Here is a 24,469-nt window from a genome sequence, read left to right as displayed (position 1 = left end):
TAGAACTGTATCATCAGCGTATCTCTAGTTGTTAATAATTATCTCATTTACAGAAATGCCATCCTCTACAACTCTGAGAGCCTTTCTGAACAATTCATCGGAGTAGATATTAAACAATAATGGAGACAATATATCCTTGTCCAACTGCTTTACAAATGAGAAAATTCTTATGATGTTTGGGCAACCAACCAACCAACCAACCAACCAACCAACCAACCAACCAACCAACCAACCAACCAACCAACCAACCAACCAACCAACCAACCAACCAACCAACCAACCAACCAACCAACCAACCAACCAACCAACCAACCAACCAACCAACCAACCAACCAACCAACCAACCAACCAACCAACCAACCAACCAACCAACCAACCAACCAACCAACCAACCAACCAACCAACCAACCAACCAACCAACCAACCAACCAACCAACCAACCAACCAACCAACCAACCAACCAACCAACCAACCAACCAACCAACCAACCAACCAACCAACCAACCAACCAACCAACCAACCAACCAACCAACCAACCAACCAACCAACCAACCAACCAACCAACCAACCAACCAACCAACCAACCAACCAACCAACCAACCAACCAACCAACCAACCAACCAACCAACCAACCAACCAACCAACCAACCAACCAACCAACCAACCAACCAACCAACCAACCAACCAACCAACCAACCAACCAACCAACCAACCAACCAACCAACCAACCAACCAACCAACCAACCAACCAACCAACCAACCAACCAACCAACCAACCAACCAACCAACCAACCAACCAACCAACCAACCAACCAACCAACCAACCAACCAACCAACCAACCAACCAACCAACCAACCAACCAACCAACCAACCAACCAACCAACCAACCAACCAACCAACCAACCAACCAACCAACCAACCAACCAACCAACCAACCAACCAACCAACCAACCAACCAACCAACCAACCAACCAACCAACCAACCAACCAACCAACCAACCAACCAACCAACCAACCAACCAACCAACCAACCAACCAACCAACCAACCAACCAACCAACCAACCAACCAACCAACCAACCAACCAACCAACCAACCAACCAACCAACCAACCAACCAACCAACCAACCAACCAACCAACCAACCAACCAACCAACCAACCAACCAACCAACCAACCAACCAACCAACCAACCAACCAACCAACCAACCAACCAACCAACCAACCAACCAACCAACCAACCAACCAACCAACCAACCAACCAACCAACCAACCAACCAACCAACCAACCAACCAACCAACCAACCAACCAACCAACCAACCAACCAACCAACCAACCAACCAACCAACCAACCAACCAACCAACCAACCAACCAACCAACCAACCAACCAACCAACCAACCAACCAACCAACCAACCAACCAACCAACCAACCAACCAACCAACCAACCAACCAACCAACCAACCAACCAACCAACCAACCAACCAACCAACCAACCAACCAACCAACCAACCAACCAACCAACCAACCAACCAACCAACCAACCAACCAACCAACCAACCAACCAACCAACCAACCAACCAACCAACCAACCAACCAACCAACCAACCAACCAACCAACCAACCAACCAACCAACCAACCAACCAACCAACCAACCAACCAACCAACCAACCAACCAACCAACCAACCAACCAACCAACCAACCAACCAACCAACCAACCAACCAACCAACCAACCAACCAACCAACCAACCAACCAACCAACCAACCAACCAACCAACCAACCAACCAACCAACCAACCAACCAACCAACCAACCAACCAACCAACCAACCAACCAACCAACCAACCAACCAACCAACCAACCAACCAACCAACCAACCAACCAACCAACCAACCAACCAACCAACCAACCAACCAACCAACCAACCAACCAACCAACCAACCAACCAACCAACCAACCAACCAACCAACCAACCAACCAACCAACCAACCAACCAACCAACCAACCAACCAACCAACCAACCAACCAACCAACCAACCAACCAACCAACCAACCAACCAACCAACCAACCAACCAACCAACCAACCAACCAACCAACCAACCAACCAACCAACCAACCAACCAACCAACCAACCAACCAACCAACCAACCAACCAACCAACCAACCAACCAACCAACCAACCAACCAACCAACCAACCAACCAACCAACCAACCAACCAACCAACCAACCAACCAACCAACCAACCAACCAACCAACCAACCAACCAACCAACCAACCAACCAACCAACCAACCAACCAACCAACCAACCAACCAACCAACCAACCAACCAACCAACCAACCAACCAACCAACCAACCAACCAACCAACCAACCAACCAACCAACCAACCAACCAACCAACCAACCAACCAACCAACCAACCAACCAACCAACCAACCAACCAACCAACCAACCAACCAACCAACCAACCAACCAACCAACCAACCAACCAACCAACCAACCAACCAACCAACCAACCAACCAACCAACCAACCAACCAACCAACCAACCAACCAACCAACCAACCAACCAACCAACCAACCAACCAACCAACCAACCAACCAACCAACCAACCAACCAACCAACCAACCAACCAACCAACCAACCAACCAACCAACCAACCAACCAACCAACCAACCAACCAACCAACCAACCAACCAACCAACCAACCAACCAACCAACCAACCAACCAACCAACCAACCAACCAACCAACCAACCAACCAACCAACCAACCAACCAACCAACCAACCAACCAACCAACCAACCAACCAACCAACCAACCAACCAACCAACCAACCAACCAACCAACCAACCAACCAACCAACCAACCAACCAACCAACCAACCAACCAACCAACCAACCAACCAACCAACCAACCAACCAACCAACCAACCAACCAACCAACCAACCAACCAACCAACCAACCAACCAACCGTAAGTTATTCCAATCCCTAACTCCCCTACCTATAAACGAATATTTGCCCCAATTTGTCCTGTTGTATTCCAGCTTTGTCTTCATGCTGTGATCTTTCCTACTTTTAAAGACATCACTCAAACATATTCGTCTACTGATGTCATTCCGCGCCATCTCTCCAATGACAGCTCGGAACATACCACTTATTCACAACTGAGTATTTTTTATTTTCCACCTTGTCGATTCATTTGTTGCTTATGGAAACTTATGAGTTAGAAGTGGTACATGTTTTGTATATTATTAACATCTTCAGCCACATAACACTGTTTAGATGAAAAATTCATATATAGACAAAGTATCCATGCTTTGAGAGAAAGTGTCTTTAAAAATAGCATAAGAAGATTAAATGGAAGATCGTCATTTGTTTGACAAGTGTTGCTGGCATGACTGGGCGAGTTGGCCGTGTGGTTAGGAGCGCACGGCTGTGAGCTTGGATCCGGGAGATAGTGGGTTCAAATCCCACTGTCGGCAGCCCTGAAGATGGTTTTCCGTGGTTTCACGTAAAGCAACTAGTAAAAAAAAAAGTTGCTGGCATGCTAGGTGCGCGAATAGCTGATCTCGCGAGATATCATACTTTGCGAGAGTCGAGACTGTTGGTTACGGAAGTCTACCTCGCTCACATTAGAGATCCGTATCTGTCCCGTGAAAGTGCTGTCTCGATAGTAAGCGATGGATTCAAAACGGCATCTGTGGTCGTGTACTGTGCGTGAGAAACTTACAGTTGTAAGCGAAGCTGAAATATCAAATAGAGAATATTTAAGATAAACTTAAATATTAAAAATATTATTAATATTATAAACAAGTTCATTAAGTTTATCTTAAATATTCTCTATTTGATATGTAGTCAATACAGGATTATTATTATTAGAAATGAAGTTGTTAAAGCTTGTTACATGTGAATCTGAAATCTACGGAAATTGTGCCATTGGCAGAAAGTACAATATTGATGAATCGTGTATTTGTAATTGGCGGGAGAAGAAGAAGAAAAACTTCTAAAAAGTAACGGCGATCGCAGAGCATTCTGCGGGCGGAGTGCAGTATTTCCGGAAATTGAAGAACGACTCCACAAATTTGTGATAGTAAAACGTGAGTTAGGATTTGGTGTTTCTATTTATTTATTTATTTAATGGTGTCTTTATTTGTGGCGAAGTTAGGCTCTTGGGCCCTCTCTTACACTTAACCACATTATGCGGCTTGATAACGAATACAAACTTAAATATTCAAACTTAATACACTGTATATAATATAATAATATAACTTAATATAGACTAAAACTAAAAATCTACATCCTAAGTCTAAAATGAACAAAATAAATTCAATATTAACTACTCTACGTGGAATTCATATAATAAAACAATAATTTATGTAAACTTTTGGGAACTATTTACTCAAGACATTCACACATAACTACATGATATAGCCTACGTATTCAAGAGGAAATCTTTACACTGCCTTTTGAAGGTAATTAATGAGGAACAATGTCTGGGATACATGCGAGGCAAAATTCAATGAAAAAAATCTAATCCAGGAGTTTAAAGCTCGCTGCAGTTTCTTATTTTGTTCACTGGTAGCAACCAGCAACACAACATCACAATAGTTAAAAATTGGAAGTATTAGTGTTTGAACCAGTCATATTTTTAAGTTGAGAGGTAATACGGTCTGGTGAATCTTAAGGGGATGAAGTGATGAATGAACTTTCCTGCATGCATTAGTGACATGCTCATCCCAGTTTAAAGTTTCATTTATAGTGACTCCAAGGCTTTTTACTGATTTACAGAATGGGATAGCAACGCCATTTAGTTGAATAACTGGAAGTTTTAGACTGTGTATATGGGTAAACAGTTTTCTCTGCCCTAGTATGATAGCTTGTGTTTTCGTGGGGTTGAGGGAGAGAGAATTCTCAGCTGCATAACAGCTGATCTGCTCTAAGTTTTGGTTCATATTTTCAATAGCTGCATTTATGAAATTCTAGGTGTAAGGCTCATTTCTAAAGATAATAGGCAACTTGATATATTTGGAGTGTACAGATCGGGAAAGGGTAGCACTGATGCGGATTCGGAATTATTTGATAGGGTAGTCAGCTATGTGGGAAACGACATGGAAAGAAATGTGATTGTAGCGGGAGATCTGAATTTGCCAGATGTCAGTTGGGAAGGAAATGCGAACGACAGGAAGCATGACCAACAAATGGCAAATAAGTTAATATGGGAAGGACAGCTGATTCAGAAAGTGATGGAACCAACCAGAGGGAAAAATATTTTGGATGTGGTGCTGATAAAACCAGATGAGTTCTATAAGGAAACTGAAGTAATAGATGGTATTAGTGATCATGAAGCTGTTTTTGTGGTAGTTAAAAATAAATGTGATAGAAAGGAAGGTCTTAAAAGTAGGACTGTTAGGCAGTACCATATGGCTGATAAAGCAGGTATGAGGCAGTTTCTAAAAAGTAACTATGATCGGTGGAAAACAGTAAATAAAAATGTAAACAGACTCTGGGATGGGTTTAAAGAAATTGTTGAGGAATGCGAAAACAGGTTTGTACCTTTAAGGGTGGTAAGGAATGGTAAAGACCCACCTTATTATAATAGAGAAATAAAGAGACTAAGAAGGAGGTGCAGACTGGAAAGAAATAGAGTTAGAAATGGCTGTGGAAGTAAGGAGAAATTGAAGGAACTTACTAGAAAATTGAATCTAGCACAGAAGGCAGCTAAGGATAACATGATGGCAAGCATAATTGGCAGTCATACAAATTTTAGTGAAAAATGGAAGGGTATGTATAGGTATTTTAAGGCAGAAACAGGTTCCAAGAAGGACATTCCAGGAATAATTAATGAACAAGGGGAGTGTGTATATGAGGATCTTCAAAAGGCAGAAGTATTCAGTCAGCAGTATGTAAAGATTGTTGGTTACAAGGATAATGTCGAGATAGAGGAAGAGACTAAGGCCAAAGAAGTAATAAAATTTACGTATGATAACAATGACATTTACAATAAGATACAAAAGTTGAAAACTAGAAAAGCGGCTGGAATTGATCAGATTTCTGGGGATATACTAAAGACAATGGGTTGGGATATAGTACCATATCTGAAGTACTTATTTGATTATTGTTTGGCCGAAGGAGCTATACCAGATGAATGGAGAGTTGCTATAGTAGCCCCTGTGTATAAAGGAAAGGGTGATAGACATAAAGCTGAAAATTACAGGCCAGTAACTTTGACATGCATTGTATGTAAGCTTTGGGAAGGCATTCTTTCTGATTATATTAGACATGTTTGTGAAATTAATAACTGGTTCGATAGAAGGCAATTCGGTTTTAGGAAAGGTTATTCCACTGAAGCTCAACTTGTAGGATTCCAGCAAGATATAGCAGATATCTTGGATTCTGGAGGTCAAATGGAGTGTATCGCGATTGACATGTCTAAAGCATTTGATAGGGTGGATCATGGGAAACTACTGGCAAAAATGAGTGCAATTGGACTAGACAAAAGAGTGACTGAATGGGTTGCTATATTTCTAGAAAATAGATCTCAGAGAGTTAGAGTAGGTGAAGCTTTGTCTGACCCTGTAATAGTTGAGAGGGGAGTTCCTCAGGGCAGTGTTATCGGACCTTTATGTTTTCTTATATATATAAATGATATGAGTAAAGGAGTGGAATCGGAGGTAAGGCTTTTTGCGGATGATGTTATTCTCTATAGAGTGATAAATAAGTTACAAGATTGTGAGCAACTGCAACGTGACCTCGAAAATATTGTGAGATGGACAGCAGGCAATGGTATGTTGATAAACGGGGCTAAAAGTCAGGTTGTGAGTTTTACAAATAGGAAAAGTCCTCTCAGTTTTAATTACTGCGTTGATGGGGTGAAAGTTCCTTTTGGGGATCATTGTAAGTATCTAGGTGTTAATATAAGGAAAGATCTTCACTGGGGTAATCACATAAATGGGATTGTAAATAAAGGGTACCGATCTCTGCACATGGTTATGAGGGTGTTTAGGGGTTGTAGTAAGGATGTAAAGGAGAGTGCATATAAGTCTCTGGTAAGACCCCAACTAGAGTATGGTTCCAGTGTATGGGACCCTCACCAAGATTACCTGATTCAAGAACTGGAAAAAATCCAAAGAAATGCAGCTCGATTTGTTCTGGGTGATTTCCGACAAAAGAGTAGCGTTACAAAAATGTTGCAATGTTTGGGTTGGGAAGAATTGAGAGAAAGAAGAAGAGCTGCTCGACTAAGTGGTATGTTCCGAGCTGTCAGCGGAGAGATGGCGTGGAATGACATTAGTAGACGAATAGGTTTCAATGGCGTCTATAAAAGTAGGAAAGATCACAATATGAAGATAAAGTTGGAATTCAAGAGGACAAACTGGGGCAAATATTCATTTATAGGAAGGGGAGTTAGGGATTGGAATAACTTACCAAGGGAGATGTTCAATAAATTTCCAATTTCTTTGAAATCATTTCGGAAAAGGCTAGGAAAGCAACAGATAGGGAATCTGCCACCTGGGCGACTGCCCTAAATGCAGATCAGTATTGACTGATATGTCATTCACTTTTGTGTGGCAGTAAATTTGAAGGTCATCGGCATAGAGATGATAGCTGCAGTTTTCCAACTTAGAAGAGATGTCATTCAAATATAAAATAAAAACAGGGGGCCGAGTATAGAATCTTGTGGCACACCATTAACTTTGTACTTCCACTCCGTTCTCTTTTCATTTACGACAACACACTGTCGTCGGTTATAGAGGTAGGAAGTGAACAAATTGAGAGATGTGTGGCTAAGATGGAAGGAATGCAATTTCGCTATTAATTTGTCCGTACTGATAGTGTCAAAAGCACTGCTGAAGTCTAGGAGAATGAGCACGGTCACTTTACATTCATCCATTGCTTTTCTTATGTTATCCGTAATTTTTAGAAGAGCAGTAGATGTACTATGTCCTTTTTTAAATCCAGATTGGAAGTGATCAAGTAACGAATGGTACGTCAAATACTGGAGCAGTTGTTCATACATGACTTTTTCTAAGACTTTCGAAAGTGAAGAAAGTATACAGACAGGCTGAAAGCCAGATGGAGAATTTGCTAGAGATTATTTTGGTACTGGAAAAATTAAAGCATCTTTCTAAACAGTTGGGAAGTAGCCTTCTGAAAGACATGAGTTACCTATGTGGGTTAAAATTGTCAATACTACATATATCAAGGTAACGATGAAGGATGTCGGGATGTTGTCCACTCCGATTGCTTGTGATTTTATTGATGTTAGTTTTCTCCTTACATCTGTTTCATTTACTTTACAGAATTTGAACAAAGGCCTTTGTGGTAATGGAGTAGATTGAAGAGAATTTATTGTTTTTTGTATAATATGAGGATGGGTACTATCTATTTCTCTGGTAAAGTGGGTATTTTATTCATCTGGATTTAAGTCATGCATATTGGAGTTTGTAGTTTGCCTCCCAATACCTACCTACGGATCTGAGTTGCTGCCAGGTACTTTTTGTGTTCAAGTTACAGGCTAATTGTTGGAAGTACGCTTATTTTTTGTTTCTGATTATTTGTTTAACTCTATTTCTAAGCACACGGTACTTTTCAAAAACGTCAGCTGATAATGTCTGCTTGTAACATCTGTGTAGTGCATCACGTTCAGCCATTGTGGACTTAATGTCATTTGATAACCATGGAGCAGCTTTGCGAGTCAACCTAGCAGTACGTTTAGGTACGTGTTTATTATACAATCCTTACAATAATGTGTTAAACCTCTTTACTTTTTCGTCATTGTCAGTCAAGTGCAGTATTTCGTCCCACGGGCAGAGAATAGCGTCTTGTATTAATTCTTGAGGATTTAACTTTTTCATGTCTCTATAGGTTATCCACTTCGGCTTTGTTTTGGGAACTTTCAAAGAATAAGCTAAATATATGAGATCGTGGTAGGATATACCAGGTACAGAAGTTTGTCCGTGTTTTAGTATTTTCTGAGGATTGTTTGTGATGAGTAAATCTATTAGAGTGTGTGAGGATCCACTAGCCGTATGCACATGGTGTGTAGGGTTAAGTGGCAATACTGACATGTTACAAGAGGTAAATATGTTCTGTAAACGATTTGCTTCAATGGAGTCTATTAACAGGTTTGTGTTAAAGTCGCCAAATATGAGTACATGTTCGTAGGTAGGTATGAGTCTTAGTAAATTTTCTTCGAATTCGGTGAAGTTTCCTGCTTTTGGTGGTTTGCAAACAACTCCAATAAGTACTTTAGTCTTATTAACAGATAGTTCAACAAACATATATTCAGTTAAGGTGTCAGTAGATAATGTCGAAGTTTGTATAATCTTCCCTGTTAAATTGTTTTGTAGTATAGAGCTACTCCTCCTCCACGGCGTTTCGGTCTATTGTGAAAAACTGCATTAAATCCTTCTATATTTACCGTGTTTAGAGGGACCGAGTCCTTCATCCAACTCTCACTAATTGCTACAACTTTTACCATGCTTCCTTCAAAAATAGCTTTCAGCTCAGTGTGATGGGCAATTATAGACTGAGCACTGACATGGGCACGCAGTAATGAGTGGGGAAAGACAAGAATTCTCTCTCCAGGTGACTGCGGGTGGGGTGAGGAGTCAGGGAAAGAGAAGGGTGGGAGGGTTCAGTATCAAGGTGAAGGTCGTTTACCCTGCCCAGGGAGAAAGCTACATTACTACCAGTGTTAGCCATAATAAAAAATAAACAAGGGACAACTTACCATGGTTTCCTCTTGTATACGTAAGCCACTCGAATCATTTAAACATTCACTCACACTGAACTTATAATAAAACCACTTATAATTAAAATGTAAATCCATGAGTCATGTACTCTACTCTACTAGTCACCTAGCACTGAAATAACAGCATTTAGTTCCACTTTAGTGGTCACTGTAAATTTGTTTTTGTTTTTACCTAGAACTATGATTCTTCCTTCCTGGGTCCAAATGTTACGCACTCTGAGCTGGTCTCGGGCTCGATTTAATAGATCTTTCCTTGTAGCAGTCAATGACTCTATAACCAATAGTTTGGTCCCTTTGAAGAGTTTCTTAGCGTGTAGACATGATCGCGAACATGAAACCGGGCGAATTTAACTATAATCGGCCTGTTTCCCGAAGTCACGACTTCCGCAGCTGATCTGCGTAGAGGTCCCAATCTATGACAGCGATCAATGTCATCCATCGATAAGTCCACTTGCAGGTTAGATTTTACTGTCTCTATCACTTTGGCATAGACATTCTCAGCCGGTTCTTCTTTCACCCCGTGTATGAGTAGACATTTCCTCCTACTGTATTGTTCGGCTTCATCAGCCCGGGCTTTGTCAAGACACTGGTCAAGACGCTGTTTCACAACTAATAACTCCTCCTTTACACAAGAAATTTCCACCGAGATGTACTGGCGGAAATCTTTGAACTCAGAACAGAGGGAAGTCAGATTTTCATTAACCCAGGCGTTAGTGTTAGCAGTCCTGCTGGCACTGGCTGATGTCAACTGTTCCAAGTGAGCTTGGAACTCATCCATCCATTTAGCAAACATCGTTTCAAAGTCCGACACACGCTTATTTACACTTTTTACGGACATGTTTTGCTAGAGCTACATGTCAGTTGTCTGGTGTAATTATTGACACACACTCACCAGACCTCTCTGCTAATTATCTTGTTAATTTGGGCTGGTAACACGGAACTCTCCTACACAACACGCAAAGCATGTGCCAATGTCAATTAAAAGCACTAGAGATCTCAAAAGAACTCAAAACACAGGGTTTTACTGCAATCCGCGGATGGATCCGAAACTTTTAAAAGGGATTGTGCATTCGGAGACGTACGTCTATTTGACAACATCTCCCTGGGATATATGAAGAAAAACTAATGGCCTTCCAGCGTCACATTATTCATTTGAGGAAGCAAAATTCTTACTTGCTGTCGCAAATTGAGAATGCCAACCAGACACCTGACTATTTTGAAATTCCGTTGGAAAATACAGTGGATACAAAGGGTTCTAAAAATGTAACCATCAGAACAGGTGGTAACGAAAAGCAACAATGCACAGTAATGTTGTGCGTATTAGCGGATGGAACCAAACCCCCTCCATATGTGGTTCTGAAAAGGAAAACACTTCCGAAAGGAAACTTGCCGTCCGGTGTTATTGTTAGAACACAGGAGTCCGGCTGGATGGACAGTGCGTTAGTTGAGGATTGGGTGAAGTACGTTTCGCAACATAGCTCAGGAGCTTTGTTACAAAAACGAAACATGCTTGTTGGAAAATTACCGAGGACATACAACTGACACCATGAAAGATATGATGAGGAAAGGAAAAACCGATCTTGCGATAATTCCCGGAGGACTCACTTCTATTCTGGAGCCGTTGGATGTGTGCATGAACCGGCCTTTCAAACCTGCAATGAAACAATTGTACACCAAATGGATGGTGATCACGCATTAACACCAACCAGACGAGCGAAGAGGCCTGAAGTGGGACTAATATGCAGCTGGATCAAGACCGCATGGGCGCGCATTCCCAACAATCTAATGTCCAAAATCTTCAAGAAATGTGGAATTTCAAATTCAGTGGACGGTAGTGAGGACGACTATTTGTGGAAAGATACCAACGACGAAAGTTCCTACGGTGAAACTTCAAAGGACGATGGTGAATTGTGAATGATCTGAGTATTGGACCAATTTTAATTACTATGATTTTTGTGATGATTTTATTAATTACAAGCTGTTTGAATTTATATTTGTGGTATATTTGAAGAAAATTAAATAGGTATGTAAGTTATTTGATTTTTGATTTTTTTCCTATTTTGCCATCTCAAATTTAGGGTGCAGGTCTTATTCGGTGGCGGGTGGTATTCGGGATTATACGGTACTTGATTTGATAGTAACAAACAATCCCAACAAGATCATAGCACATGGACAACTTCCAGTTCCTGGAATTTCCCATCATGACGCTGTATATGTTGTATATTCACTCAAAATCTGCAATTATTAACAAAAAACTGTAACTTTCAGAGATTTTAAAAACAATAAGATAGATGCCTTCATTGAGGATGCTCTTTCTACACCATGACACGCTGTTCAGCACCTGAATGTGTTGATGATAAAAGTTCTTCACTTTAGCTACCTTTTGTTTTCATTGTTTGTATGATAGACATGACTCACTCAAAACAACACTGGTCATTTGCATCACCCACTCTCAGCTAAATACCAACAACAAAGCTAAACTGTGGAGATCAGTTAAAGATCTAGGTTTAGGAAAGGCTCCTGAAAGCAGCAAACTAATTAGTATAGATATTGAGAAGCTCAGCAGCCACTTTGCAACAAGACTGAGTCCAATAGAAGAACAAAGTAAAAAAAATATATTTGAATGAAATTAAATGTGATCAGAAACCAAGTACTGAACAACTGTATTTCTCTCATATCTCACCCACTCATGCGAAGCAAGCCTTTCTATCAGCTTGCGTGCTACCGGTTGTGACTGTATTAGTTTTAAGATGTTAAACAATACACCAGATATCATCCTTCCTACCTTAACTCACATAATAAATAGTGTACATCCCTTACAACTGGTATTTTTCCTTTGCAGTGGAAGCAAGCTATAAATTGCCAGATCCCAAAAAATGATGATCCTACTTTACCTGAAGATTTATGACCTGAAAGCATATTACCTTTTTCATCAAAAATTCTTGAAAAAATAGTTCATAAGCAGATTATAACGCTCATAGATGAGAACAGTTTAGACAATAAATATCAGTCAGGATTTTGCTCTAACCACAGTACTACAAAAGCTGTGGTGAAAGTAATTTATGATACCGAATGTGCTATGGACAATGGTCAGTTAATAATTTCAATACTATTAGATCTGACTAAGCCTTCGACTGCACAGATAAAGATATACTTTTGACAAAATTAGAAACGTTGAACTTTTCATCTAATGTAATAACGCGGATAAAATTATTTTCTGTCAAATCGTAGTTAGTGTGTTTACATCGTGGAAAGAACATCCTCGTGGAAGGACATTGAGACAGGGACACCTCAGGGTTCTATAATTTCTCCGCTTCTCTTTTTCCTTTATATTAATGATATTTCATCAAATGTTGAAAACTGTAAATATCATCTACATGCAGGTGATTTGCAATGTTATGCTTACACGAAAGTTACTGGTATTCACAAAGTTATAATTAAAATTAATCAAGACCTTATGTGTGGCAACATGTGGACTAGACTAAATAGCTCAGAATGAACTGCGTGAAATCTCAAGCTCTAATGATAGGTATATACAAGACACATTATCACTTTACGAATGTATATATCTGCCCAATAACATTAAATGGAATCATTACCCCTTTTGAAAACATAGTTAAAGATTTAAGGTTAGTACTGGACAAAAACTTTTACTGGACAGAACACGTAACCACTATATGCCAGTGAGTATTTTTCACCCTTTACTCACTTAAAAGAGTTCTGTCGCCAAAAGACCTATCTGTGTCAGTGCGACGTAAAGCAAATGGCAAATAAAATAAACTTACAAGAACGAAAGATTTACTTCCCTTCAAGGTCAGAAAGCTGTTGGTTCAACAGCTAATTGTGCCTCTGTTTGACTACTGTGACGTCTTGTATGGCAGACTAATAGACTTCAGAGAGCTCAGAATGCTTAAGTCAACTTTATAATGAACATTCCAAAATTTTGTCATATAACTCCTGCATTCCATGAGATAAATTGGCTTAAACCAAACCAGTGTCGTAACTATCATTCGTTGCTTTCATTCTACAAAATAACATACAAGCAGACACCATCTTATCTAACAGATTCTTTCCAGTTGCTCTCAACCATTCATAACATCTCGACCAGAGCTACAGTTAACCTAACCCTCAAAATACCAAATCACAGATCCACCCTCTTTTATTGCCAGTACAAATCAGAAATTCATTGCCCAATGATCTAAGGGACACCCTATCTGAACTGGTACTTAAAAAGAAATGTTGGCAGCGGTACTTGGACGGATTAAGTTGAGTGTAAGTACATGAATTCTGTTTTCCTGCTTTGTTACGAGGGCTATTTTTTTTTTTCAAGGTCCAATTGGTCACGAAATGAAACAGCAGTACAAATTTGACACTTTTCTATTAGTAACACTTACTGATACATCACAGCTATTTTTCAACATAGTTGCCTCGCATATTGAGACATTTGTCATAGCGTGGTACCAACTTGTCAATGCCCTCTTGATAGAACGTCGCCGCCTGCGCCTGTAACCATCTTTGTACGCCGGTCTGCAGCACCTCGTCGGTGTCAAAACGCTGTCCTCCTAGCCAGCGTTTCATATGAGCAAAGAGGTGAAAATCTGATGGAGCCAGGTCCGGACTGTATGCTGGGTGATCAAAAACGTCCCACTGGAAACGCTGCAGGAGGTTCGTGGTGGCAGCTGCAGTGTGCGGCCGAGCATTGTCATGGAGGAGGACAATGCCTGATGACAACATCCCTCTCCGCTTATTCTGAATTGCCCGTCGTAGACGTTGAATAGTCGCACAGTATGCGGCTGCAGTGATGGTGGAACCAAGTTCCATGAATTCCACCAACAGAACTCCTTTCTGGTCCCAGAACACAGTAGCCATACACTTTCTGTTGGAGAATGTTCGCTTGAATTTCTTTGGCTTACTTGGGGAGTGCGAATGCATCCACTGTTTGGATTGCTCTTTTGTTTCTTCCGTTTCAAAATGAACCCATCTCGCACAAAGTTTGCGGTACTGAAGTGTCTCACTCACAATTGTGTAGAGAGCTGACCTGGAAATTTCAGGAAACGAAGCACTCAACACAGAAATTGTGAACCGACGATTTTCTCGAATTGCCTGATCCACACGCTGAACAAGATCATCAGTTGACACACGCTTCCTTCCCTGGCCGCCTGCATCATGGACGTCTGTACGCCCTGCTGTAAAGTTCCTGTACCATTGTCGCACTTTGCTGTTGCTCATGCACGTTTCACCATACACACGACTTATTCAGCGATGAATTTCGGCTGCATTGCACCCCTCAGCCTGAAGAAATCGAATTACACCGCGCACTTCACACTTGGCGGGCGAAGCGATCGTTGTAGCCATGTTTACGAGCGCGCTGCATGTTCACTACTGACAGGACTGAGGTGAGGTGCATAACGGTCATTTCAGAGACGTTGCGCAACACATCTGCGCAGTGGTTCATCATATATTCGCGAGCGTTTGACTGTCGCGACCGATCGGACCTTGAAATAAAAAATAGCCCTCGTATTTCATTCTATGTGTCAGTAAGTTTTACTAAATTTGTTTTTTTTTGATGCATTAGGACAGTAGTTTTATTCTGGATTATTATATATACATTTATTTTTTCTTTCCTTTAATGTGTTTTTATATTTTTATAACAACTACTATGTCCAAGAGAGAGAGAGAGAGAGAGAGAGAGAGAGAGAGAGAGAGAGAGAGAGAGAGAGAGAGAGAGATATATCCTTTTGGGGATCATTGTAAGTATCTAGATGTTAATAAGGAAAGATCTTCATTGGAGTAATCACATAAATGGGATTGTAAATAAAGGGTACAGATCTCTGCACATGGTTATGAGGGTGTTCAAGGGTTGTAATAAGGATGTAAAGGAGAGGGCATACAAGTCTCTGGTAAGACCCTAACTAGAGTATGGTTTCAGTGTATGGGACCCTCACCAGGATTACCTGATTCAAGAACTGGAAAAAATCCAAAGAAAGAGAGAGAGAGAGAGAGAGAGAGAGAGAGAGAGAGAGAGAGAGAGAGAGAGAGAGAGAGAGAGAGTGTGTGTGTGTGTGTGTGTGCGCGCGCACGTGCGCGCATGAACATGTAATATGTACATTATAGCCTGAGTCACACCATGAAAATAAAGGCATTGTAATAATAATGAATTTAGATGAAGGAAGCACACTTACTTGTCCTTTCTGTACTCCCTGCTGCGAGCTTTCACCTCAAGCATTACAGCTTCACACAGCTGAGCAACCAGCTCTGTCTTGGTGTGCAAGAGAAGGGCCAAGATATCATCAAACACAGTCTCTTGTATGTCATCCAGCTGAGGTAGAGAAGATACAGTTATATTGTCTTCAGTGTGACTACCAGTGCGATCATTCTGTAACTTGTAGTAGTAGAGCTGCAAGAAGTGCTGAGAACAAATCAATCAATTATTATTAAAAACATGTTCTGTTCTACTTGCAATAATAAAGATTTAATTTTTTTTTTTTAAATAGCCTAAACCCCATGGCACTACAGCTCTTATGGGTCTTGGTCTACCAAGTGACTGCTGTTCAGCCTGAAGGCCTGAAAATTACAACGTGACACGAGGCCAGAATGATGAATCCTCTTGGCTCTTATTTTTGGTTTTCCGGACTGGAGCCACGATATCACTATCAGATAGCTCTTCAATTGTTCTTACATAGGTTGAATAGACTTCAAACCAGCACTCTGACCAAGCTAAAAATCCCTGATCTGGTCAGAAATCAAACCTAGCACTCCTGGGTAAGAGGCAAGTGAAGACAAATAAAAATAAGAGGGGAATTCCTGAAGGTAGTATTATTGGTCCTTTATATTTTCTTATATATATAAATGATATGAGTAAAGAAGTGGAATCAGAGGTAAGGCTTTTTGCAGATGATGTTATTTTGTATAGAGTAATAAATAAGTTACAAGATTGTGAGCAACTGCAAAATGACACGATAATATTGTGAGATGAACAGCAGGCAATGGTATGTTGATAAACGGGGTTAAAAGTCAGATTGTGAGTTTCACAAATAGGAAAAGTTCTCTCAGTTTTAATTACTGCGTTGATGGGGTGAAAGTTCCTTTTGGGGATCATTGTAAGTATCTAGATGTTAATATAAGGAAAGATCTTCATTGGAGTAATCACATAAATGGGATTGTAAATAAAGGGTACAGATCTCTGCACATGGTTATGAGGGTGTTCAAGGGTTGTAATAAGGATGTAAAGGAGAGGGCATACAAGTCTCTGGTAAGACCCTAACTAGAGTATGGTTTCAGTGTATGGGACCCTCACCAGGATTACCTGATTCAAGAACTGGAAAAAATCCAAAGAAAAAAGCAGCTCGATTTGTTCTGGGTGATTTCTGACAAAATAGTAGCGTTACAAAAATGTTGCAAAGTTTGGGCTGGGAAGACTTGGGAGAAAGGAGACGAGCTGCTCGACTAAGTGGTATGTTCTGAGCTGTCAGTGGAGAGATGGCGTGGAATAATATTAGTAAATGAATAAGTTTGAGTGGTGTTTTTAAAAGTAGGAAAGATCACAATATGAAGATTAAGTTGGAATTCAAGAGGACAAATTGGGACAAATATTCATTTATAGGAAGGGGAGTTAGTGATTGGAATAACTTACCAAGGGAGATGTTCAATAAATTTTCAATTTCTTTGAAATCATTTAAGAAAAGGTTAAGAAAACAACAGATAGGGAATCTGCCACCTGGGCGACTGCCCTAAATGCAGATCAGTATTGATTGAGTGATTGATTGATTGATTGACTGATTGATTGATTGAATAACAACAACAATTATGAAACTGATAATGAAAATGACTATGATGATTTGAACAATAACAATAGTCAAAAGTGGATTTCCCTAGACAGAAAGTAAATTTTTCTTATATTTGTTCCTCGATGATAAGTCTGAAAGATGGGTTCCATAACTCTTCTGGTACAGAGTTCCATACATATTCTACACCTACAAACTGCCTTGGTGGATCAGTGGTTGAGTATCCAACTCATGATACCATATTCATGAGCCTGATCACAGTTGGGGTAGACGATTTTTAAAGGTTGGTAAAAACTTGTGGCTTTCCATGTCATTGTTATTAGCATTTTAATGATTTCTGGTGGTGTACTCACTGTAACCCGATTAAATTAACTCAGCTATAGGGTAGTTGTGGCGATTACTGTTGTAAAAGGAACTACAAATGGGCAACCATCCTTTTGTGACACTAATCAGAGGTGATCAGCCATAGGAACCGTCCAGTACAAATCCACTTTCATTGCTAGACAGTAGCACAATCAGAATGCTGAAATTGCTGAAATTAGTAAGCAGGCCACCTGGATACAGTCACCACCTAAAGTCTGCAACTTGGTAGTTGCAGATATACCTGTACAGAACTTTGAGAGCAGTATGGTGTGAAAATCGGGTTCCAGAGGACTGGGCAAAAGGTATTCTTATCCATTTATTTAAAAAAGGCTGCAGAAAAAAGTGTGCCAACTATAGAGATATCACAATTTCTCCCATGGTCTAAAAATAATGGAAAAGATTATTGAAACCAGACTGTGAGCAGTGACAGAACCTGTCCTGGAAGAACAACATGGATATAGAACCAACAGATGGACAACAGACCTGATCTTCACCCTAAGGATATTAATGGAACAGCACTGAGAGAGAGGGAAAAAATAATTGTAGTATTCTTAGACCAAGAAAAGGCATATGATAGGGTACCTGGACCAGTCATATGGAAGTGCCTCAGAGAACTGGGAGTGCCTGAATATCTCATAGGCAAGATCCAGATGCCGCACCACAACAGTAGCAGCTGTGTGTGTATTGGGGATGGCCATTCAGAATGGTTTAATACCATACAGGGCATTCAACATGGGAGCGCACTCTCAACATTGCTATTCATTACTGTGATGGACACTGGGCGAGGTGGCCATGTGGTTAAGGGCACGCAGCTGTGAGCTTGTATCCAGCAGATAGTGGGTTCGAACCCCACTGTTGGCAGCCCTGAAGATGGTTTTTCAATGTTTTCCATTTTCACACCAGGCAAATGCTAGGGCTATACCTTAATTAAGGCCACGGCTGCTTCCTTCCCACTCTCATCGTCACCGCAAGACCTATCTGTGTCGGTGCGACGTAAAATAAACCCTGTAATGGACAGTCTTCTTAAAATAGTGAAAAGAGAATGAGATCGAGAACCGTGCACATTGGTGTTTGCTGATGATGTAGCCATCTGGGGAGAGACAGACGTAGACGTACAAACTAGGCTGGATGAATGGGTAGCAAAGTTCAAACAGTATCAGATGAAAGTTAGCACAACAAAAACTGTTGCACTGAAAATTAGTAGGAAAGATACTGGCTGCCACATAAAGCTTGAAGGTGAAAACAAAGTGCCCATGACACCCAAGATGACAGTGCCCATTCTCACGTACAGTCTACAAACATGTACAATGAAAGAGAGAGAAGTTAGTAAATTACAAGCACAGACATGCCAAGTCTCCAGATTTTTCATCGTTCCTCCAGATCGCAGGGACTGATCACCCGATTTTCAGAGCAATATCCAAAATTTTCGTATTATTTTAAACTCCCGTGGATTTCCTCGTTCTATCGAAATATGGCTGAGTATGGCTGGTCGACAGTAGTTCTAATAATGATATCAGATGGCAGTACGGGGCACGGTGGCCAGTCATGTGCTCCTCTTTGGTCTATAATACAGTCATTCTCTTTGCAAGCGAGTCAAGCGAGTAACATTCTCTTTGGAGTAACCTAACCTCAGATGAAGCACACCATAGTCATTTTACTCGGACCAAGACCTGCAGAAGTGCTCGTGTTGTGTCTTAATATTTGTTTTGGCCAAAATGTCAAAAAGGAAATTGATGCAGTGTTTAAAAGTGCTTATAGGGAAGAGTTTCTGTGTTTGAGTGAATCCAGAAAGAGACCAACGTTCACATTCTGAACTATATGTAGGTGTGATTTTTCAGTTGCACATGGCGGGAAATGCGATATACTCAAGCATATGCAAACGAAAAAACATAAGGAGAGTGTCCAGTGTGTAGAAAGAAACCAGAAACTGAACTTTTCATGTAAAAACCAAGATGTAAATCCTGTGACGAATGCCGAGGCGTTACTTACGTCATTTATAGTAAAACATAACCTGCCTGTAAATTGTGCCGATCACGCAGGACCTTTGTTTCACAAAATGTTTCCGATACGGAAATCGCAAAACGATATGGGTGTGCTAGAACGTAAACAGCGGCTATCATTACAGAAATGTGCATGGAAGAAAGGGCAAAATTTGTATGACATTTGCAGGTGAATGCATTTTCTGTTGCTACTGATGGTAGCAATAAAAGCGACTTGAAAATATATCCCATTGTTGTAACATTTTTTAGGCCTGAACTCAATGAAATTCAGAGTTTATTTTATTTATTGACTTACTTATTGGTGACAGAAGGTCCCATGAGCCTCTGGCTTGTGATAGGGACAATACAGTACATATTTTTCTTAAGGCCTCGTTGGCTGAATGGTCAGCATACTGGCCTTCGGTTCAGAGGGTCCTGGGTTCGATTCCCGGCCGGGTCGGGGATTTTAACCTTAAATGGTTAATTCCAATGGCACGGGGGCTGGGTGTACGTGTTGTCTTCATCATCATTTCATCCTCATCACGACGCGCAGGTCCCCTACGGGTGTCAAATAGAAAGACCTGCACCTGGCGAGCCAAACCCATCCTGGGATATCCCGGCACTAAAAGCCATACGACATTTCATTTTCAAAGGCGACACAATACATATACAATAGCTTTTTCTGTAAAGTGACAAGTACATTTTTGCATAACTAAGACATAAGAATATGTTTTGTCAAGTCCGAGGGTTTGATCTCTAACCCCTATCAACCTTCATCTGGCGTCCCACAGGGATCACTGTTAGGGCCTCTTCTGTTTGTTTTGTTTCTAAATGATATTAGTACAGTCATTCAGAGCAGTGAATGTCTCTTGTACGCTGATGATTTGAAACTATACAAAGTCACAGAAGACAGTGATGGCGATTGTCTACAAGAGGATCTGAAGCAAATATGCGAGTGGTGTGATAAGTGGTCCCTTAAAGTGAATAAATTCACGTGTGGTGTCATGTCATTTACTTGGAAATTGACACCTGTATTTTACAGATATAAAATCAGTGGAGAAAGTTTAAATCGTGTGGAGGAGTTTAATGATCTAGGTGTAATTATTAGTAACAGGAATGGTTTATCCTTTGAGAAACACATTGATGGTATTATTAAGAAATCTTTCAGACTCCTGGGGTTTGTCAAAAGGAATTGTAAAGATTTTGGTAACATTGCATGTGTCAAAACACTGTTTTGTTCCCTGGTGAGACCCTGTCTCGAGTATGGTTGTGAGGTGTGGCTCCCGTATCAGAAAGGCCACATACACCATCTCGAGAGAGTACAGATAAGGTTCATGAAGTGGATTAGTTTTGGATTCCTGGGCATGCCACACTCTTCAAGCAGGTATGAAGAATTTGTAAACATTCTTGGAATGAATAAGCTGCCAACACGCTGAAAATGTGCGAACGCAATGTTAGTGATTAAATGCTTGAAGAGTAAAGTGGACAGTCCGGCTATACTAGGGTTGATCCCACTTCATGTTCCAAGCAGACGAACAAGGCAGATATGTACATTCCATCTGACCAAATGTAGAATGGTTGCACATGAAAATTCTTGGTTCATGCAAGCCCTTAGGACCATAAATCAGCTAAAAGTGTCACTCGACAATTTTTACCACCCTTCCACTGCAATTCGGAAACTTCTTCTTAAGGGTGGAACGTGATAATTTTGTAAATTATGTAAATAATCTGTAGACATGTGAAGATTTATATCTGTTTGTATATATATATATTTGTATATATATTATTTAATTTAATTTTTTAATTAATTTAATTTAATTTTTAATTTAATTTTCTATTACATCATCTGTAATTGGGACATCCTGTAGGTGATAAATAAATATATTCTATTCTATTCTGTTTTTAAATTAACATGTTAGCATGATAGTTTTTCAGAAGTATATTCAGATATTGCATGGCTGTAATATATTATATATAGACAATATATATATTATTGTATTAAATAAAGCAAGTTATACAGAGATTATATTAAGATATCTGTATAAGAGTAATATTCCTTCAGTTTTTCTTAAAACATATAACCGATTTAGAGTTCTTTATAACAGGACGCAACACATTATATTCCGTAAACATTGATGATTCTATGCCTTTCACTCCATACTTTACTGAAATAGAGTGAGAGGGATATATCCTTAATGATTCTCTAGTTTCATATCTATGAATTTCACTAAAATGGGAGAAGTTAACAGTAGAGTGGGTTAATTTCCTGTCTAGCTTATACATAAAGACTGATGATGAAATTGCAATTTGTTTATGGAATGGCAGAAAATTTGACTCTGAAAAAACTTCATGTGACGGTTTGAGGAAGGGGAATCCATACTTGATCTTGATGGCTCTTTTCTTGTAGGATTTCCAAATGATTAATATAATCTTTCCTACATCTTCCCCAAATAAAGCTTGTGCATGTTAGATGTGGATGGATCATTGCATAATATATACACTTCAATTGTTGATGAGAGAAATTACTGTGTCTTAATCTGTGCATTATTCCTATCAAAGGGGTAATTTTGCTGATTACATAATCAATATGGCTTTTCCAGGAAAGTGTTGAGTCTAATATTATACCAAGATACTTAGCTGAGTTGACTTGCTCTATTATTTGGTCCTTTAGGGTAACAGTGTTAGCTGCTGTGATCTTATGGGCTGTTTTATGAAAGATTAAGTATTTTGTTTTAATCACATTTATGATAAATTTTTTAGATAAAGCCCAGTCCGATAACTTGTTCAAGTCACAATATATATCTTCCATAATTTGCGTTTCACTTAGTCCTTTATAATTTACATTTTCCCTCTAGTGTTAAAGATTGTACGTCATTAATATAAATAAAAAATAGCAAAGGACCTAGTACTGAGCCTTGCAGTACTCCCGTTTTTGTTTGCTGGTTAGAACTTTTAGTATCATCAATCATCATGTATTGTGTTTGGTTTGATAAATAATTTTGGAACCATTCGTGTGCTAAACCCCTAATTCCTGCTATTTTTAACTTGTTCAGAAGGATTTTGTGGTCAACCAGGTCAAATGCTTTTTTTAAGATCTAGGAGTAGCCCTGCTGCTAATTTATTTTCATCTAAGGTCTTTTGAACATCTATTACTGTATCAAATACAGCATTATCAGTTCTTCTATTTGGGAGAAACCCATATTGATTATTGGAAAAGTAATTAGTTTTACACATAAAATTTACCAACCTAATTTTTACTACAATTTCTATGAGTTTTACAATTGCAGATAATATACAAACTGGCCTGTAATTGGATGGATCTGTATTATTTCCTGATTCTGGCACATTTGAGTAATTGGGGTATTTCTCCACTGAGAATTGAACAGTTAATAATTTCCACAATATATGGCACTAAACTTTCAACACAGGTTTTTAACATGACATTGGTTATTTTATCTTCTGTTAAATTATTTTTATTTCTCAGAGAAGTGATAATTTTGAGCACTACACATTCATCAGTTGGAGACATGAAAATACTATTAGTTTGACTTTCAGCTGTTGTGCTGCCATGAACTTGCTCATCTTCAAGGAGTGAGAGTGTTGTTTTGCGGTGTGCTGGGATAGTCAGAGTGTTCCAAATGTGAGAGTGCATGTTTATACTCACCTACAGAGTAGTGCAGCAGGCAATGAACATGAAGTTGCCTTCTCATTTGAAGATTTAGCACTGATACCTGGCAAATGTACAGAGAGATATATTGAAAAGGTTATAGGGTAAACCGTACAGTGATTGGCCATTTTGCGATCTCTCTGCCTCCTGTACTCTTTGGATACAGTCTGACTGATGCCACTTGTTGATTTCAGCTTACTATCCTTGTCACCAGATACGTGATTGTTGAGTAATAGCGTATTGGGTTTGTTGATGTGAAACTCTTTCCAAATTTTAAGGTATGTCTTAAAAATTCGTTAAGGATTGAGAAATTTATTCGGCTGTCTCACAGGAGAATGAATTGTTCTGAAATAGTCATACTGTATGTAGATGCTCTTTAAAGCATGAAATTTTGTTTAGCGCAATTGAAATGCCATGAATCACAATGTTACACGTGGTTCTGGGGTGGCCAATGACTGTGTGTGAATAATAGTGGAAAAATAGTTATTGGCCAGGTGGCCAATCACTGTCATTTGTGATGGCTAATAGCTGTGTCCAAATGTTAACACATTTAAGTATCCATCATTCCCAAGGCTCCCAAGCAGGCTTATAGCACAAAGGCAATGGAGAGAGCACTGGCTTATGTTCAGTTAAATAACGCTTCTGTACGCACTGTGGCTACTATGTTTGGTGTACCAAGATCCCGTCTCCAATTCAGAATAAAAAATCCAGGTCATAAAGATACATTTGATACCACTACAGTTCTGTCAGATGAAGAAAAGAGAACACTAGTGAAGTAGGGCTTTACATTTCCTCTTCCTTAGTGTGCTTGCACCATATTCTTTTAACAAAGCCTACATCATTCACAGGTACTCCTTACCTTATTACTTTATTTCAGATAAATAACAGAATTATCTCTGAAAGGTTTCCCAAAGA

General features: G+C 39.8%; 1 protein-coding gene across 3 annotated transcripts in view; it reads right to left on the bottom strand.

Annotated features, from left to right (window-relative positions):
- Rint1 (RAD50 interactor 1) overlaps positions 1-24,469 on the bottom strand; it is a 133,295-nt gene that overhangs the window by 13,976 nt on the left and 94,850 nt on the right. For all 3 annotated transcript variants that reach the window (XM_068225947.1, XM_068225944.1, XM_068225940.1), the window contains one exon: positions 15,944-16,170. In XM_068225947.1, the coding sequence (XP_068082048.1) occupies positions 15,944-16,170 (227 nt within the window). The remainder of the gene's footprint in view (positions 1-15,943; positions 16,171-24,469) is intronic.

The sequence above is a fragment of the Anabrus simplex genome, chromosome 1 (assembly GCF_040414725.1).
Source record: "Anabrus simplex isolate iqAnaSimp1 chromosome 1, ASM4041472v1, whole genome shotgun sequence".
In the NCBI taxonomy this organism is placed as follows: Eukaryota; Metazoa; Arthropoda; class Insecta; order Orthoptera; family Tettigoniidae; genus Anabrus; species Anabrus simplex.
This window is presented reverse-complemented; position numbering and strand designations above follow the sequence as displayed.